The sequence below is a fragment of the Gorilla gorilla genome, chromosome 14 (genome assembly GCF_029281585.2).
Source record: "Gorilla gorilla gorilla isolate KB3781 chromosome 14, NHGRI_mGorGor1-v2.1_pri, whole genome shotgun sequence".
Taxonomy (NCBI): domain Eukaryota; kingdom Metazoa; phylum Chordata; class Mammalia; order Primates; family Hominidae; genus Gorilla; species Gorilla gorilla.
Genome location: NC_073238.2, coordinates 42,666,620 through 42,687,424, shown reverse-complemented (window position 1 = coordinate 42,687,424; position 20,805 = coordinate 42,666,620). Strand labels below are relative to the sequence as shown.

General features: G+C 42.7%; 1 protein-coding gene across 1 annotated transcript in view; it reads left to right on the top strand.

The window, feature by feature from the left end:
- FLT1 (fms related receptor tyrosine kinase 1) overlaps nt 1-20,805 on the top strand; it is a 194,464-nt gene that overhangs the window by 134,350 nt on the left and 39,309 nt on the right. Inside the window, exons 15-16 of the mRNA XM_031001276.3 lie at nt 2,876-3,007; nt 15,000-15,106. Coding sequence (XP_030857136.1) covers nt 2,876-3,007; nt 15,000-15,106 — 239 coding nt within the window. The remainder of the gene's footprint in view (nt 1-2,875; nt 3,008-14,999; nt 15,107-20,805) is intronic.

Sequence of the window (20,805 nt, the reverse complement as noted above, 5' to 3'; positions counted from 1 at the left end):
TCATCCATATTGTCATAAATGACAGAATTTCCTGTTATTTTTTAAGGCTGTAGTATTCCATTGTATATATACACCAAATTTTAAAAATCTATTCATCCATTGATGGACACATAGGTTGCCTCCATATCTTGGCTATTGTGAATAATGCTGCAATAAACATGGGAATGCAGACATCTCTTCAGCATCCTTGATTTCAATTTCTTTGGGTAGATACCCAGTAGTGGGATTGCTAGATCATATAGCAGTTTTCTTTTTAGTTGTTTGAGAGGCTCCATATGGTTTTCCAAAATGGCCGTAATAATTTATAATGTCACCAACCGTGTATAAGGGTTCCCTTCTTTCCACATCCTCATCAACACTTGTGATCTTTTATCTTTTTAATAATAGCTAATCTAATAGGTGTGAGGTGCTATCTCATTTGGGTTTTTTTCTTGTTTTTTGAGACAAAGTCTCGCTCTGTCACCCAGGCCAGAGTGCAGTGGCACGATCTCAGCTCACTGCAACCTCTGCCTCCCCAGTTCAAGTGATTCTCCTGCTGCAGCCTCCCAAGTAGTTAGGATTACAGGCATTTGCCACCACACCCCGCTAATTTTTGTATTTTTAGTAGAGATTGGGTTTCATCATGTTGGCGAGGCTGGTCTTGAACCCTTGACCTCAGATGATCCGCCCACCTCGGCCTCCCAAAGTGCTGGGATTACAGGCATGAGCCACTGCACCTGGCCTCATTTGGTTTTGATTTACATTTTTGTGATTGGAGATGGTGAGTATTTTTTTCATATAACTGTTGGCCATCTGTCTTCTTTTGAAAAATGTCTATTTGATTTCTTTGCCCATTTTTAAATAGGACTATTGGTTTCCTTGTTATTGAGTAGTTTGAGTTCCTTGTATATTTTGGATATTGGCTCCTTATCTGATGTATGATTTGCAAATATTTTTTCCCAATCTGTAGGTTGTCTCTTCACTCTATTAATTGTTTCCTTTGCTGTGCAAAAGGTTTTTAGTTTGATGCAATCCCATTTGCCTATTTTTGCTTTTGTTGCCTGTGCTTTTGGGGTCATATCCAAGAAATCTCTTCCCAGACCAATATCGTGGAGTTTTTCTCCCACATTTTCTTCTAGTAGTTTTATAGTTTCTGGTCTTACATTTAAGTTTTTAATCCATATTGAGTTCATTTTTATATAAGGGATGAGAGAAGGGTCCATTTTCATTTTTCTGTATGTAGATATCCAGTTTTCCCAACACCATTTATTAAGGAGACTGTCCTTTCCCCATTGTGTGTTCTTGGCACCTTGTCAAAAATCAGTTGACCATAGATGTTTGGGTTGATTTCTGGGCCCTTGCCTATTCCATTGGTTGATGGATCTGTTTTTATAACAGTACCATGCTCTTTTGATTATCATAGCTTTGTAATATTACATTTTCTTTTTTTAAGCTTTCAAATATTTCTCAACTTTTCTATATTGAGTACATCTTTCATAAGAGAAATACAAACTATTTAAACTAATGAAATACAGCCTATAGTCTGGCCAGGCCTGTTTTATCACTATTCTGGAACAAGTACTCAATTCCTGTTTATTTCCACATCATGCCATTTCTCATGCTTCCCTTTCTCATTTCACCTCTGACAATCCTTCAAACCTCAACTCGAGGCCCACCTCTTCTATGCAGCCTTCCCCAAGCACACCCTTCCTTACTGATCTCCTTCCCTGTGCCAGACCTTCCACTTAATTAGGTATACTGTGCTGTATTCACTCATTCTCATTCATTAAACATTTTCTGTTTGTTGGCTTGTGTGTGTGAGTGTATGTGTTGAGCATGTGTGGGTGAGAGAGAATGTAAATGTGTGTGTTTGGTATGAATTAATTTTTCCTTCTCAACAGATACCATGTCTTAGCCTGCCCACATCTTAGCCTGCTGTTTGTTTTGTAACACGAACTGATGGCAGAGTAAATACTCAACAGACCCTTGGTGATAGTACAAGGTATTGAAGCTTCAAGGTCTTGAAGCCTTTCAGGGGTCTGAAAATTCTTGGGGCTCCTTCCACTACACTGTGCTCTGTAGTAACCCTTAAGCTTACATTTACTGAGCACTTACTATGTACCATGGGCTTGCCATTTATTTTTTCATTTATAGAGTAAGAATTACTTTCATTTTTATCTTAAGATTAAGGAAACTGAAACTTAGAAAGATCAAGTAACTTGCCTAAGTGACAAAGCTTGAAGCGCTAAGGCATGGATTAAAACACAGCCCAGGCAAACTCTTCATCACTAGGCTATATTGACTCACCAGGCCTTATGACAAATGAAATATTAGTTCCTTTGACCCATATGTCACAAATGTGCTTTCAGTCAAACTGCATGCTCTTGGTGAAGTTACTTAATCTCACAGAATCTCAGTTTCCTCATTTGTAAAAGGAAGACAATATTAGCTGACAGGCTGGTTGTAAATGTCAAGGTATGAAAGTGTGTCGCATAGTGCCGAGCACACAGAGGGCGTTGAGTCAATGATAGTTGTTATTATTAGATATGCTGCCTTCTTGATATCTGCAACTTTCAAGTTGGGCATGGCAGCTGCCTCGCATTTCTTTCTACAGGGTGGGTGGATTTGCATCTCCGAAGCTGGGGATCACAGCTCCGCTGGGTGGTGAAGGTGCTATTAGAAAGCCTGTAAAAAAAAAAAAAAAAAAAAAGAAGGAAAGAAAAGAAAAAGAAAGCCTGGACCCAGAGAAAACAAATAAGCAACCCTGCCCTAGGTTCACTAGAGCTCGGATTTCCTTGTCTGAATGCATAATGATAGGAAGAAGGCTGTGTTACAGAAGTAGCTGTTTTTTGTTTGTCATCCAGGCCCACTAATCTAAACATCTCTCACCCCTCAGGAATTATTTTAGGACCAGGAAGCAGCACGCTGTTTATTGAAAGAGTCACAGAAGAGGATGAAGGTGTCTATCACTGCAAAGCCACCAACCAGAAGGGCTCTGTGGAAAGTTCAGCATACCTCACTGTTCAAGGTAAACAGCTGCTTAAGAAAGCAACAAGAAATTGGTCAGACATCTATTTCCCTGTTTGTTTAACTTTCCACCTCCCAGTCTCCTGCTGCCCGCTCCAGTCTGTTCCTTTCCCTGACCTCCTTCTCCCCTCTCCCTGCCACTCCGGGAAGGGACTGTCTGGTTCTGTCTGGCAAAGCAGAAGGTGAAGACACTGGCTGGCCATCCTCGAGAGCCCAAAATCCGAACACAGTGTCTGCGGGAGAAGTCGTTCCCAGAAGAAAGGAAACCCAGTTCTGACTGTGTTATTACGCCCTGCCACAGAGAGTGGCCAGAGTAGTCCACACCTGTGAGAGAGATGTCCAAAACGGAAGAAAAGGGAGGAGGGTAGGTGAGGAGGGGGAACTCGCACACTTAAAATTGTTCATTTGTTTTCCTTTTCTAATTCCCAGGAGTTAGACATATGCTGCTATTCCAAATGCTTTTAGAAGCTGGCTTTTAAAATGAAGTGGGCTGTAATATATTATCAGAAAGAAGCAACATGTAATCAACAGATCACATTTAAGAAAAATATTCCAAGTGCTTCCTCTTTATAGGTCTCAGACAGTTTGCTCAGCAGCAAAATACAAAGAGGCCTAATCCTACCCTGGCTATGGCCATGTGGCTTACATTTGGAAAACAGTTTCGACCTCAGTTTCAATTCTCTAATGCTAAGAATCATCCAAAACATAAAATTTACAACATCATAAAATATCAGATTGGCACCTCTTAGATGTAAATATCTATGGCATATTGAGGTTTTACGTGAAAAGATGGAATTTGTTCAGTAGCCTATTTCCAAATGCTAACCAGTCGACTTCAGAATATGCAAGTATTTTGCGGGGAGGAACTAGGAAGAAGGCAACGTACTTCAGTTTTTTTCCCCCTGAAACTTACATTGCTTAAATATTTTAACTTTGAGAATTCAAACCCCTTTAAAACAGAACATCATCTTTATTCTTTCACAAGGAGATGATTTTAAAGAGCCCCCTGAAAGTCTGAAACTACTCTACCACAAATTTATACTTTCAGAAAAAGTGAGAGGGTAGCATTCCCCAAATACCTTTAGTAATGGTTTTGTCTCCCAAATAATCCTTGTTCTAAAATATTATGTTCACTTTTCTGCTCGCTCATACAGAAACAATTTATTAGCATCTCTGTTTAACACCTTCTTCCCCAGATAGCTGCTAATCTGTCTTTTAACAGGCACCCCAGACATATAGCCCTCAGGAATGGCCGTGTCGGGCCAGGGAACACAGAGAGCAAGGAGACCTCACTAATCCTCAGAGCAAACGTCATTTCCCCCATATCCTCCCAACAACCCCATGAGAAACACAGAGCAGTGATAAACCTCCAGAGAGGTCTGAACTGACTCACCCAACTCACACAGTCTAGTCATGGCAGACCAGAGGAGAAAACTGAACTTTTCTCAGACTCCCCTCCCCTCACCCCATGACTGCATTCCCCTGTCCCCACCCCTCCACCAGGGAATATGGGGCAGCAATGGCTGGACTCTTATGGCCTGGGAGGAGCCTGGGTATGAAGCAGTGACGTTTTTGCGTGTTTGTAGGTCTCCCCAAAGTCTTGACTTCCTTCCTTTTTCTGCCAGGTTGATGTGGGTTTCTCAGAAGCCAGTGTGCTTAAAACTGTGCATTCACGACATCTGTGTGTTTCTTCTCCCCACCTTCAGAACCACCACCCTTCTGTTCGCCAGCAGTCTGCTCTGCAGGAGGCCTGCTGTTATTCTTTCGCTGCTCCAGGCCAGATCAGCAGCACCGTGGGGCCTTCCAGATTGGATTAGAGTCAGTCGTTTGGCCATTAGTGAGCCGGACTTGCCACATAACGCGAAGCGTGGCCTCTGTTTGTGATGTTAGTGCATCCTGGAGTAGGCTCCATTCCCTATTCTAGCCAAATCCTTCTTATCCTCTCAGGCCAGCTGAAATGCTTTCTGCCCTGGAATATCCTCCGGGATGAACAGCTGAGGCAGATACTCATTCTCTGCTCTCTCACTCCCCGCTTCTGGAATCATTAGTCAGTACTTATTTTATTCTGCCTTTTATTATTATTTTGGCGTTGATATGCTTCTCTTCCCTACCGAATTATAAACTTTGAGACAGTACTGTCTGACATATCTTTGTATCCTGTACACATGCCCAGCACTTAGCACGAAATATTTATTTAGGACCTTTATGTGCAGGCGATGTGCTGGACTTGTGACATACTTAATCCTATTAACCTTGTAAGAATCTAAAGAAGTCAATAGTAGTATCTTCAATCTACAGATGGGAAGATGGAAACTCAAGTTAAACAACTTGCCCAAAGTCGCACAATGACTATGTGGTGAGGCTGAGACTTGAGTCCACGTATACCTCAGAATATTTCCGCCCTTCCTCTGCTCTTCTCATTCCTGAGGTGCCTTAGGAAGTTGTCTGCAAGGACTTAGGATAAAATTGAGCAAAAGCACTCTTTCGGTGATCCTGTTATTTTCATTTTCTCCATTTCTCTCATGTTTACATGCCTCTAGACTTCCTATGCTGATTCCTTTTCCCATTAATGTTATGCTTTTCTGAAAAGTCAGATGTTAAGAATACTGCATTACTGATAATTTCTAAACCTTTCTGTTAGCCATATCATTTACTCTTGTGAAAAGTGGAGGTAATTTTCACTTGAATTGCCCATAAGGGTTGCCACATATATATAATATATGGCATATATAATGGAATATATATTTATATATTCCATTATTTTGTTCATTATTGCCCCCAACTGCCATGCTTTTTGAACTCTTGTGTCTGCTTTTTGTAGTTTTTTGGCCTTCTCCTTTGCTCTCTTTTATAAAAGTGATGGCTATATCCAACCTTTTTTGCTTAAAAAAAGTAGTTAGCTGAAAATATAGATTACATGATTGGCAATCATCCAGCCACACCTGAAATATTGTGCCCATTTATAAAAGAAACAAATAAGTAGCGCTATATCCTGGATAGGAATAGAATAGTGACAGAAAATGAGGATACTTAGTCCAAAAAAGAGACAACATGGGGGTAACAAGATTGTTTTCTTGAAATAGTTTAGGAGCTTTCTGACAGAAGAGGCATTTAACTTATTCTTTGACACACCAGAAAAGATAACTAGAACCAAGGAAGGGAGATGGTAGTGAAATTTCCAAGAGGCAGGTTTCAAGTCTATATAAGAATATAACTTTGCACAGGAAGAAATTTTGAATGTTAATAGTATGTGGACCTTAGAAAGGCCTGCATGTGTGAGTCAGATGCAGTATCTTGAATGGAAGGAGTTTGGATTCACTGGATTAAAATTTGATCCTAGGATGCTGTTCACAACAGCTGAATACGGTACCTGCTCATTAATTTTATAATTGAAATGGGACTCTTCTTCTAGAGTCATTGTTCTTACCACCCTGGTAGCTATGAAACATTCCCTAGATTTAGACTTTATTTCCTGTTAGATGCATATGGACCCTCACACTGACCTATCTTGTCAAATTGAGTTTAGGAAATGAAACCAAGTGAACAAGTTGTGTCTGTGGCTATGTTTAACAGATTTAAAGAGGTTGGTGAATTAGCCAGGAAGGAAACTGTCTGCTCTTTTTATTTCCTTTGAAAAAGGATTCTTATACTCACAGATAAAACAATGTGTTATTTTTGTATCCGTAAAGGATGAATGAACTGTGGAGTCAAAGTACCTTCTTTAAATAATCACAGGTCTTGTTTGGTTTGGACCTAGTGCCAGCACGAGGACACATGAAGCTCTCAAAGGGGAAATTCCATATCAAAACCGACAACAGAAGTGTTAGTAACTAAAATCATTTCTGAAATTAACATAGCGCTCAGTAGCCCTGGAACTCAATGGGGCTGTTACAATTTCATCCAAGGACTTAAGCTATGCTTTATAATTATTAATGCAAATAACCACAATATATATAAAAACATTCTTTTTTTTTTTTTTTTTTGAGACACAGTCTTGCTCTGTCAGCCAGGCTAGAGTGCAGTGGCATGATCTTGGCTCATTACAACCTCTGCCTCCTGAGCTCAAGCAATTCTTCTGCCTCAGCCTCCCGAGTAGCTGGGATTACAGGCGTGTGCCACCACGCCTGGCTAATTTTTGTATTTTTAGTAGAGATGGGGGTCTCACCATGTTGGCCAGGCTGGTCTCGAACTCCTGACCTCAGGTAATCCACCCGCCTTGGCCTCCCAAAGTGCTGGGATTACAGGCGTGAGCCACCGCGCCCAGCCAAGAACATTCTTATATCAGATTTAGGCCTTACTATATTTCAGTATTGTTTATAAGTACATAGGAGAAGACAACTTGAAGAAGAATAACTATCATTCTAAGCATTTTTTGAAGATGATTGACAGATACAAAAATCACAAAGGCACAAAAGGACTACATGAGGGTCCTGCAGCCTAAATGCTGGTCATGGCATTAGAGGCTGATTTGCAAACGATTGCACGTTGTCACTTGTTTGAGAAAGGACTCATCCAGTAGAAAGTAGACACTATGTTCCCTAATAAATTAAATCCCAGAAGTCAATAATAGAAAAAACTGAAAACAATATGGCCATGGGTCTTCAGTCACTCCTTTCTATTGCCCTTGGCCAGCTATCAGTTTTCAGTTCTCCATTTTGACCCTCCTCTGATCCCTGACTGACCTCCCTCCACGTTAGCTCCTCTCTTCCTGAATCCTGCCCCCAAATTCACTCCTATGACTATCCTGGCACTGAGAAAGGATGTGGTAAACTAATTCGCATGAATACGTTGGGGATTGATGTTACACCTCTCATGGGTGTTGGCTATTTAGAAAGGTTTCCCGAGGAAAGAGCAGTGCTCAAAACAGAGATGAACCAGCTGTGCGCTAATGCCAATAGGAGGGCTGAGGGACAGGGATACACATGCCTTTATACTTCAAATCTAACCAGTGACATAAAGCTGGCCTTGATCAAGAAGAATTTAAAAAAATGGTGATGGAATTCAGTTAGGCTGATTTGAGGTCTTTGTAGAGAGTTCTTGAGGCAAAATAATTCAAACTCAAAAGATATTCATCTTAATTCCTTCCGTAGAAACTAGGCTGGCATAAAACTGCATCGGGTATCATAGAAGTGGGTGTTAGGCCTAGGGAACTTGGTGCTGGGCTCTGCGAGGGCCTGGGACCATGTAATTAATATCTTGCGCTTATAGAACATGCAGTGCACTATTTTAAGCACATAACATCCGTAATCCTACTCAAGTTTTGCAATAATCCTACAGGTACAAGGAAGTACAGTTAGTTAAAAGAGAGAATCTAGGCTCAAAAAGGTTAAGTGACTTGTCCAGGGTTACACAGCTTGGAAATGGCAGAGCTGAGAATTGTAGCCATGTTCAACCATCCTGCTCTATTGCTCTATAGGTTTTATGCTCTATACCTCAACTCTAAGGTAGCACAGCACAGTGGTTAAAAAGACCCATTCTGAAGCCGGATGCCTCACTCTTCATGGGCTGCATAACTTTTGCCAAGTTCCTTACCTTCCTGGTGCTTCCAGTCTCTCATTGTAAAATGGGCATGCTAATGATGGTATACCAATCTTTATAGGCTTGTTGTAAGGATTAACACATTTAAAACAGCATCTGGCATATAATATAAATAAAAATTTTGTAAGTGTTAGCTAACATTACCGTTTGTTAATATGATATACCAAATTCCATTTCAACAAAAGTTTCTGTATTATACTTTTCCTGGACTTAACCAGTGGGTCACCTAAAAGGTGTTCTAAGCCACAGAATTCCTGTTTGACTTAAGGATTTAACTTGTGAAAAAAGAAATGTGTTCCAGAACTAACGTCACGTAACAGCAATTTAAATATCCTTACTTAACAGTACTCTTGAAAATGTACTTAAAATATAATGGGAATACAGCATTTCCATACATCACTGTCCTTAGGAGTGGTTCCAGATTGGTGTACATAGATTCCTAAAAAACTTCATCGACAGTAATAAAGGTCTGCAGGCCTATTTTAACATTTCAATAGGCTCTAGAGAAACCATATAGTAAGTAAGGTTACCTGGATTATGCTGACTGGGTTTTACATAGAAGGAGATGGCACTGGTTGAGTGGCTTATGTTGCTCGGGGATCTTGAGAGTCAGGTCAAAGTGCATCTGAGTAATTTTCTTTTCGTTCACACCCAAATCTTTATTGAGACTTCCTCTGAGTCAATGCTGGAGACTCAAAGTGAACAAGAAACATGTCCTTCTCTTGAGGTCCTAACAGGTTAATGGGCAATAAACCCACATAAGTAGTTACTCAAATTATAATAACAATAGAACCAGAGAATAACACCTAAACCAACCCTAGGATCAGGCAAATTTCTCAGGGAGGTAGTGGACCAGTTGTTTGCAGAAATGGATGAGTACTTAGGTCCAAATCTGATTTGTTTCAGAAAGAAAAGGCAAATTGTATTAAATAATACATGCAATGTGTTTCAATGAAAAAAAATTACTCTGCACTTGAGGTCCAAAAAGTGATAAGGAAAAAAAAAGAAAAGGGTTGGAGTAAGGGGTGTAGATGGAGAAACAGAGAGATGGTGGGAGAGGGAGGGAGAGAGGGAGAGAGAGAGAAAGGAAAGAAGGAAGGAAGGAGGGAAGGAAGGAAAGAAGGAAGGAAGAAGGGGAGGAGGGAAGGAAGGAAGGCAGGCAAGCAGGCTTCAAAATAATAGCTAACACTAAGTTTACACAATTCACATGTGAGGAAGGGGCTGTTATCTCCACTTTGTAAGGATGAGGAAACTGGGGCACAGAGTACCTGCCCTTTCCCGATGAAACCTGTGTTCGGTCCCTAAGTCAAGGCAGGCCCTGGGACAAGGTGCTCTGGTCTTTTGCTTGGGGTGTTTCCTTAACTCCCTGGGAAACTCTGTCTGGTTATATTGCATGAGCTGAGTTGGCTGGCTCTGCTGCCTACCCATTCATGCAGTCTGATGCCACACAGGGCCATACATCAGGGCTGGTGTGATGCCGCCAGACCATGCAGCCCAGGCCATGTGTACAGAGAGCTACTATTGCTATCAGGAAAGCTCAGGACGCTGCGCAGCTGCAGAGATGTCAGGCAAGATAAACACCCCTTCAGAACTCAGACCATCCCTGGTGTGGCATCTCCCCTCCCTATTCCAAAAGGGATGGTATAAAGCCTGGGAGAGTACTTGACGTGGAATGCTCTGTGCAACCAGGTCAACAGTCTGTCATAGATACAGTTAACATACACTCTTCAAATTGGCTATATTCTTGTCAGTATCCCAAATAAAAATAACCTTGTACCGTGTCCTGATGCTGGCCTTTCACGCACATCATGCGGGAGCCATGTCCCTGAGACCCAGTGCTAACTCCTAGTTTCTGTCAAATCCCACCCACATTTCCCTGGCCTCTTTCCACTCCTGTGTGCTGCTGGGTTATCTCATGCACTTAGCTCATCAGCTGTCACCAGCAAGTTGAAGCTGGGTTTAGTCAGGCCAGTGTGTTTGACTGCTGAGAAAACACCTAAGGGTTCACTTCAGTCAGTCTCCCAGCATAAGACTGTCCTAACAGTTGCTTTTCAAACAGAGATAGAGACTAAGCCATCAAATACAATAGAGCATTGATACTACAGCACATACTGTAAAATTCTAATATTTTTCAATAAGCAGTACTGAACATTATTAATATTAAATAGATCTTTCCTTCCCGATAAATGGTCATCTTGAAGATGTTTTTTAATGGGCTGATTCCTTAAATGTGTAAGTATTTGCACACAAACACATTTGGTCCACTGAAATGAATTTTGCTTGAGTAAGGACTGTGGAATTAGACTTTGGGGGTCAGCTTCCTGTCCCACAGAATGCAGCAGGAAAGTTCCCACAATCAAGGGGGCCTCTCTTAGTGCATTCCATGCGGGAAGCATCTGCAGAGGTTTTATGCAGACAGTGCAATGTCTCAAGATGCTATCAGCATCTCCGACAGCCAAAGGCCACTGTGTCCTGAGAGGATCCCAATCCCAATCAAATTCCACAAAATTTATTTGCAGCGTAAGCAAGAATGTGTGCATGTGTGTGTGTGTGTGTGTGTGTGTGTGTACAGCAAGGCCGCATTAAACCTCACTGTCACTGTGGAGAAAGAAACCAAACTCATATGAACTTGAGCTTACAATCTTCCCATTGTGAGGCCGTGTAGTGAGAGAAAAGGTTATCACACTTAGAAATTTCTTTAAGGAAGTTATTTTCAGTCAACCCCATGAGGTTCAGGGAAACCTAAGACCAGTTGACAAAGCAGCAAATAAGCCAATTCATTCATTTGACCACTATTTTCAGGATGTCTACTATATGCCAGGCACTATTCTGAACCCTGGGAATGTAGCAGTGAAGAAGAGGACCATAGCCCTACGTTCTGCTGCTTCACTCAGAACTTATAACACACTCATCAGTTCATAGTTGAATACCAGACTGTGAGCTCCAACCATGCCCTTTCTCTTCTAACTGTATACCAGCACCTAGAACATATCTGCAAGAGAGGTGGTGGTCTATATGTTTTTTGAAGTAATACACAGGAACAGAGATGTGACCCTAAACTTTTTTTTTTTTTTTTTTTTTTTTTTTTTTGAGACGGAGTCTCACTCTGTAGCTCAGGCTGGAGTACAGTGGCGCAGTGGCACCATCTCAGCTCACTGCAACCTCCGCCTCCCGCGTTCAAGCAATTCCCCTGCCTCAGCCTCCTGAGTAGCTGGGACTACAGGCGCCTGCCACCATGCCCAGCTAATTTTTTGTATTTTTAGTAGAGACGGGGTTTCACCGTACTAGCCAGGATGGTCTCGATCTCTTGACCTCATGATCCGCCTACCTCGGGCTCCCAAAGTACTGGGATTACAGGCATGAGCCACCGCGCCCGGCCCCTAAACTCTTCAAAACCCTCATGAAACTCTTTAGAGGTAGGTAAAGCAAAACATATATATACATTCATTCGCCCAAGCTGATGAGTAGGTGAATAAGTTATGGACTCAGTCATCAGGAAGCACACATTTTGGCAGAGAAATAGCAAAAGCCAAAGCATGGAGGTTCTGAAGGGTTGGTGTATTTAAGAAACTATAAGAACTGTGGTGCGACTGAAGCAAGTGGGAGGACAGCAGGAGATGAAGCTGAAAAGAGAGGCAAGGTTGGGCATAAAGGATTTAAGGATTTGGACTTTTATCCTGATGGTGACAGGGAACAGATGACGGAATTTAGACAGAAGAGTAATAGGATTTTAAATTGGTGATTTGGCAAGATCACTCTGGCTGCAGAGGTGGAGGACAGACTGGAGGGAGCCATGGCCAATGAGGTAGTCCTGGTGAGAACTGATAAGGCCTTATTTTAGGCAGTCACAGCTGGGTAGGAGAGCTGATAATTTAATGATCCAAGGAAGTAGAATGGGCAGGACTTTGTGATGGGTTGGATGGAGAGAAAATATCAGTTTCCACTCCAGACTAAAAGATAACTGTGTGGCGGGGACTATGGCCAATAGGAAGTGATTAATCTGCGCTTGTAAAGGCTGGAAGGATCAGAGAGGAGGAAGTGGCATACTCTTGGAAGCTTAGTGGTTAAGCATGTGCAGTCAGATTATCTGGGTTAAAATCACAGCTCCACCACTTGCAGGCTGTGTGACTTTGGGCAAGAGGCTTAATCTGTCTGTGTCTCAATTTCCTCATTCATAAAATGGGAATAATCTAGCTTGTAGGATTTTTGTGAGTCTTTGGTGAATGAATACATGTTGGTCCTTAGAAAAGTCCCTAGAATAGAAAGCACCAATAAGGGCCAATGAGTTATTGTTATCTCAGGTTTCCAGCTTGTGCATTTGCTATGATTTGGGCAGGAAACCTTGGCTCCAACTGCCTGCAGCCTTTAGATCAAACCCATCACACAGATGCTCAGAATCCTCTATGGTCTGGTCCTGTCTTGTATCTTGTATTATACTGCCCTATCTTTTCCCAGGTCTGGGTCTTGTGTCTTGTTTTGGTTTTGAGATGGAGTCTCACTCTGTCACCCAGGATGGAGTGCAGCGGTGCGATCTCAGCTCACTGCAACCTCCGCCTCCTGGGTTCAAGCTATTCTCCTGCTTCAGACTACCGAGGAGCTGGGTGCCCCCCCACCACACCCAGCTAATTTTTTTTTGTATTTTTAGTAGAGACAGGGTTTCACCATGTTGGCCAGGCTGGTTTTGAACTCCTGACCTCAGGTGATCTGCCTGTCTCGGCCTCCCAAAGCGCTAGGATTACAGGCGTGTGCCATCGCACTTGGCCAGGTCTGGGTCTTTACTCATACTGTTTCCTCTGCCTATAATGCCCTCCCCTGCCTTCATCTCTGCAGATTAAAATTCATGTCAAATGCCACCTCTTCAAAAAAGTATTCTTAGATTACTATTAGATAGTAGTATATATTAGATTCCCTCAACCACCAAATCTTTCAAAATCTAATTTCTTTGTATTTGCCTTAAGTCTCTTGGTTAGGTTTGAATGGGCTCCTTGAGAGTGGCAACTGTCCCTCATTAATCTTTCTATCTCCTCCGGCCCCTAACCTTGCCTCTAGTACAACTCAATACATCTTTGTTGCATTGAAACAGAGAGCCCCCAAGATGAAGTGCTCATGTATGAAACTGGAGTATTACTGCCCCTGACTTCATAGTTTGCATGCTTAGAATATAATAAGTGCTCAGCAAATTAGATCCTCATCCACATCATTATTTCTAAAAAGAAAGTTTCACTTGTCCTTTGCCCACCTTAATATAAACATCTATCTGTCTGTCTCTCTCTCTTTCTCTCCCTCTCTCTTTTGAGACCGGGTCTTGCTCTGTTGCCCAAGCGGGAGTTCAGTGGCACAATCATAGCTCACTACAGCATGGAACGCCTGGGCTCAAGTGATCCTCCTGCCTCAGCCTCCAGAGTAGCTGGGATTACAAGTGTGTGCTACCACATCTTTTTTTTTTTTTTTTTAAGAGAAGGCGTCTTGCTATGTTGCCCAGGCTGGTCTCAAACTCCGGGGCTCCAGCAATCTTCCCTCCTTAGCCTCCCAAACTGCTAGGATTACAGATGCGAGCCACCATGCCCAGCCACTTCTGTCTCATTGTAGTTAAGTTAAAGGATAAAGGCATTACTTTAGAATTCCTGGGAAATTGCTCACAAGAATCAACACTGTTCTGGCCCATGGAGGCATTTCTTTACAAATTCCAGAGTTCCCTCTCTGGAGGCATGGCTTGAATACTTTAAGTCTTTTCCTTTTGGTCTTGGAGGAACAGTGCTCAGCTTTTGATCTCTGTGATTCTGATAGAGAAGGTGACTGGGAAGGATTCAGGTCCAGCAATTGCCTCTTCTATCTCAGGCCCCCCAGTCTGGCTGATGAAGCCAGAAACAGAGCCCTAGACACAGGGAGTGGGATGTGGGCGCTTTGGGCTGGCAGTTCCAAAGGGAGCAAACAGGCAACTGTGACAGTCCTGGATTTATTTTTATTCTTAAATTCTACTTTGAAGAATTTTGTGAGTCCCAAAGAAGCCCTTTTATGTCATTATTTTGTCTTTTTTTTTTTTTCAGAATTTCCTCTAAAACTCATTAGGGAGATTTAACATATTCCAGATTTAGCATTTTAATGGGCTTTTGTTCCTGCCTTAATTTTTTCCCATTTTTAATTTCTCCTCTGATTTTTACTTAGCTGTTTCTGGAATTACAAAGTTTGCAAACTTGACAGCAAAATTTCTGGAAAGCCTTTTCTATGTGAGTTCATTATGTGAGTTCATGTATACTGCTTTTTCTATGTGAGTGCATGTATACTGCCTGGCTTAGAAGGTAAGAGATCTGTCCCAGAGACTGATTTTGTGGCAGCAGATTGGGTTCGCTATGATAAACCATTTAGGGAAACTGAGCCTCTTTTATAAAACCACAAAGATTCTGAGTTTGGGAATTTCTTTGTTGCACCATTATTGTGATTTTTTTTCTCTCCAGGAACCTCGGACAAGTCTAATCTGGAGCTGATCACTCTAACATGCACCTGTGTGGCTGCGACTCTCTTCTGGCTCCTATTAACCCTCTTTATCCGAAAAATGAAAAGGGTAAGAACATAAGTGATGCTCTATGCTCCTTTTTACATATATTCTAAAAAGCCTGATCTGATGTCTAGAGTAGGCAAACAAATGTTAGACCCTCTTTCTTTCCCTTCCCTCTCATTCCTATCTCTGACCTGGTGAACACAGAAAGAAAATAAATCATCAAAATGTCTCTAGCCACAAGGTGGGGTGTTCAAAAGAAAAGCCATAACAATGAACTGATGAATACTTCTCAGGGACAGAAGGTATTTTTGATATAAAATATGTTAATAGAGTCTTTAAAGTCAGTGTGGGACCTGTGAAACCTTTATTTCCTAATGCTCACTCTCTGCTAAGAAATAAAAAGGAGACTGGGCACGGTGGTACATGACTGTAATCCCAGCACTTTGGGAGACCGAGGCAGGAGGATCGCTTGAGGCCAAGAGTTCAAGACCAGCCTGTCTGACATAGTAAGACCCTGACTCTACAAAAAATTTTAAAACTTAGGCAGGTATGGTGGTGCACACCTGCAGTCTCAGCTACTCGGGAGGCTGAGGTGGGAAAATCACTTTAGCCTGGGAGGTCAAGTGAGCAGTGAGTCATATGCCACTGCACTTCAGCCTGAGCAACAGAGTGAGACCCTGTCTCAAAAAAAAAAAAAAAAAAAAAAGTAAAGGTCCCACCTTTGACTTCTCTCATAACATATTGGAAGTAAAAATAAGTGGACTCTTTTTCTATACTTTCTGAGTCACACCACAAAACTAAGTTCTTTAGAGTGTGAGGTCCAGGTTGGCATTCAGGACATCAGATTTCTATACTTAGGTCTGTAATATGATCTGCTTCTCTGAAATCCAGTGGGAAAAGAGCTTACATTTATTCATTCATTCATTCATGCTTCAAATATTTATGCATACCCACTCAGTGCAGCATGCCAGGCCCTGTGCAAGACCCTCTGGTGACAGTGGGGCAGATGCTGGAGGGAGCAGTCAGGGGAGATTGGCTTTAATCAGCCACACAAATGTCAAACTGCAACTCTGAGTTAGCTGAAAAAGTAGCTGCCTAAAAGATGTGTAGGAGGAGTGTCAAGGTTAAGAAGAGAGGAAGGAGTGTTGTAGGCAGAGGCAAGAGCATTTAGGAGGCTGGGCAGAGGAGGGGGAACACAGTGAGGAGAGACTGACAGAAAGCCAGGGCTGCAGTGTGGAGAACAGGAGGAACAAGGTATGAGGTGAGGCTGCCAAGAAATGGGAAGGGAAAGCGGCAAGGCCTGGCCAGGCAGGGTCTCGTAGGCCATGGTGAGGAATTTGGTCTGTATTCTAAAAGCAATCGGAAGCCTTGGGGAAGAAAGCTATGTTAGACTAAGGCAGGAATGGGGGAGTGGGGCACCTAGTGTGACAGATACATGTTTAGAAAAATTATTTTGGCTACTGTGAGAAGAATGGACCCGGGGGGGCAAGAGTGAATAGAGAGGCACCTGGTAGAAGACTTCATGGTAGTCCAGGTAAGAAATTATGGTGGCTGCTGGGCGCGGTGGCTCACGCCTGTAATCCCAGCACTTTGGGAGGCCGAGGCAGGTGGATCATGAGATCAGGAGATCGAGACCATCGTGGCTAACAGGATGAAACCCCGTCTCTACTAAAAATACAAAAAATTAGCCGGGTGTGGTGGAGGGCGCCTGTAGTCCCAGCTACTCGGGAGGCTGAGGCAGGAGAATGGCATGAACCTGGGAGGTGGAGCTTGCAGTAAGCCAAGATCACACCACTGCACTCCAGCCTGGGCTACAAAGCGAGACTCTGTCTCAAAAAAAAAAAAAAAGAAAGAAAAAAAGAAAAGAAAAGAAATTTTGGTGGCAGGCCGGGCGCGGTGGCCCACACCTGTAATCTGAGCACTTTGGGACGCCTGGCACTCAGGGTGGATCACCTGAGGTCAGAAGTTCAAGACCAGCCTAGCCAACATGGTGAAAACCCGTCTCTACTAAAAATACAAAAAATTAGCTGGGCATGGTGGCAGGCGCCTGTAATCTCAGCTACTCGGGAGACTGAGGCAGGAGAATGGTTTGGACCCAGGGGGCGGAGGTTGCAGTGAGCCGAGATCACCCCATTGCACTCCTGTCTGGGCAACAAGAGTGAAACTCCGTCTCAAAAAAAAAAAAAAAAGAAAAGAAAGAAATTACAGTGGCAGCCGGGCACAGTGGCTCACGCCTGTAATCCCAACACTTTGGGAGGCTGAGGTGGGTGGATCACCTGAGGTCAGGAGTTCAAGACCAGCCTGGCCAACATGGTGAAACCCCGTCTCTACTAAAAATACAAAAATAAGCCGGGTGTGATGGCACTTGCCTGTAGTTTCAGCTAGCTACTAGGGAGGCTGAAGCAGGAGAATCACTTGAACCCGGGAGGCAGAAGTTGCAGTGAGTTGAGATCATGCCACTGCATTCTAGCCTGGGTGACACAGTGAGACTCTGTCTCAAAAAAGAAAGAAAAAGAAAGAAAGAGAGAGAGAGAGAGAGAGAGAGAGAGAAAGAAAGAAATTATGGTGCCTCTGACTAAATGATTAGAGTCAAGGATATTTGGGAAGTAAAATCAGTAGGACTTGAGAAGTATCAGAAGGCCTTCTCAATTTCTAGAGATTAGCCCTTATTAATATGCCAGGTCTTATGGGAAGCTCTTTATGTAGTATGTCAATAAATTATTCCAAAAATATGAAAAGGTAAATATATTATTATTCCCATTTTATAGAGAGGGCAACTGAGGCTCAGCAAGACAAAGTTAACTGATCCAAAGTCACTATGGTTGGACCTTAGTTTTGAACCCAGGCTATTTGACCTTAGATTTGATATTTACAACCAATAAGATATACTTTATAGTGCTGGTATGAGAGACAAGGCCAGCAGCCATCCTCTATGGTAAATGTTTAACATCAGGCTTTTGCCATTTGGAGTGACTGATTTTGAGACATGACAACTAAGTCCACTGCTTGAGAAGGAAACAAAGGTCACACAATAGTTTTGAAAGGGGAGATACACCATATAGGGAAATACATCTAACAGAAGCAAAACTTGCCAAATCTGCAAGGGAGGTACAAAGGCTATAGGAGTTCAAAGGATGAGAAGGGGAGAAAAAACTTCCGAGAAAGCGAGGCTTGAGACAGACTTTGAAGGCTGTAGCTGGAAGGAAAAAAGCAGAAAAACAGCCCGCCCTAGTCCTTCCTACTCCCCAGAGTGGGGAAGTAGTCTGGTTACTTAGCATAGAGGAGCACAGTAGAAATAAAACTGGAAAGGGGCCGGGCCCGGTGGCTCATGCCCAGCCTGGCCAACATGGTGAAACCCTGTCTCTACTAAGAATACAAAAAATTAGCTGGGCATGGTGGCAGGCGCCTATGATCCTAGCTACTCGGGAAGCTGAAGCAGGAGAATCGCATGAACCCAGGAGGCAGAGGTTCCAGTGAGCCGAGATCATATCACTGCACTCCAGCCTAGGCGACAAGAGTGAGACTCCATCTAAAAAATATAAAAAATAACAAAAATAAAACTGGAAAGGTACGTTGGGACTAGATTGAAGAGGTCCCTTCTATTTCTAAAATTCTGTGAAATTTTGATGTCAATAAGAAAGAATGAGAGCAAGAGATCATTATCTCAAAAACAGAATACCTGTAAAATTTGAAAGGGATTGGGGGAGGCAAAGAGGAACAAGACATCCCAAAATATTTCCATGTGGTTCCTCTAATGACAATGTAAATTCCTCATTGATAAAGATGGCATTTTATCTTTTTATCCTCACCCTGCATAACTATAGCTAACATTTATTGTTATAATTATAGCTAACATTTACTGAGGCTTACTACATACCAGACCCTGCTCTTAATAGCTTTCCATGGATTATTTCATTTGATATTCACAACAACCCTATGAGATAAGTACCATTATTGCAGATAAGAAAACTAAGGTTAGAGGGCAGTTTGTCCACAGTTATGTGTGTGGGTGAGCCGAAGTTGACCTGTGATTCAAACCCAGGTATTCAGCCCCCATGCCTGGGCTTTGAAGCACTTAGCTGTGCAGACTCCATGCCAAGCACCTAGTAGCTGCTCAGTGTTAATGTCAATTGAAAGAATAAATATTTGCCAACTAACATTTTACTATCACAGTCTCCTCAAAGCCCTCACTTAAGGTTTGTTTGGTGTCTCCTCTCACCTGCCTTATTGAGATAAACCATAAAATTCCATAGGTGCCACGTGGGAGACTGCCTACCACCGCCTATTCCCCTCCCTCTGTCAACACTACTGCCAGCCTCCCCACACATCCTGCATGAGCCCAAGATGTCCCTTGCAAGGTTTTAGCTATCCTATGCTCTGTGAGGATTGGAGATTGTTTCTCAGGGCTCGGGTATACAGGACACTGAAAAATTTAGTCATAAAACCTACTACTACAGCAGTTTCTCTAATGGGCACCTAGTACCCTGTTATAGGAATTCATACTCTTCACAGAGTGTCTGGCAGGCCGGGCCCTCATAGTCTAACACCAATGGCAACCACAGTTCGTGACAAACGTGCTCCGTATCGTTTTTTGCTTCTCATCCTTTACGGAGGCCAAGCAAACCTTTCTGCCTTGAGATATTTGTCACACATTTTAGTGATAATTTTTGTGAGAAGGAGAATGATTGCAAGTGATGGATGAGGTGAGCTGTGACAGCCCAGAACAGAGTGAGTAAGGGCTGAAGAATGCGAGTGGGTGTCAAATGGTGTGTATGGAGAAGTTGTCTTCTCCATTCCAACTCTGATCCCGTTTAGGGAAAAGCACCAAAAGGAAGGGCCCCAAAACTCATTTAAATGAAGTTTACATAACTTCTGGCCAAGAGTTATATGGGAAAACATGATTCCTTTCCATCCTATCCAAGAGTCTGCCCACAGACATGCAGTCATCAATTCTAGAAATTTGCCCATTAACAGGAAATACACCCACTGATATGAATCCAAGACATTAAATGTAAATCCACTTATCTATGATCTGAAATGAAGGGTATTTTCTGGGCTTGGTTTGCATTACCAAGATAAAAAAGCACTTCAAGGCAGATGTCTGCCTTACTCACTTGACATCCTACCAATGGACAAATGAAGTCAGAATGTGGCTTGTGTATAAGTCTTATGCCATATTTACTCCTTGGCCTTTGAAATAATCTTTTTTTTTTTTTTTAGACAGAGTCTCGCTCTGTCACCCAGGCTGGAGTGCAGTGGCGCCATCTTGGCTCACTGCAACCTCCACCTCCTGGGTTCAAGCAGCTCTCCTGCCTCAGCCTCCCAAGTAGCTGGGACTACAGGTGTGTACCACCACACCTGGCTAATTTTTGTATTTTTAGTAGAGTCGGGGATTCATCATGTTGGCCAGCCTGGTCTTGAACTCCTAACCTCAGGTGATCTGCCCACCTCGGCCTTTTAAAGTGCTGGGATTACAGGCCACCACATAGACAGCCTCAACTTCCATTTCTTACAGAAGGTAAACCTTATTCCAATCTCACTCAGGATTCAACTACAACCTTTCCAGACAGCTGAAGAAACTAAGAGGTCAGGCCTTCTGAAAGTTTAAACACTTCATAAGAAATGTGCCTTTCAGTGCCCCAGGGATCCTGGGTTTACTTTGCCACTTCTTGCTTTTCCTATATATGTAGAAAAGCCACAGTGCGCCCCACTGTTGGCCCATCTGTAATGTATATTCCTGCTTATACAAGATGGCCATGGGA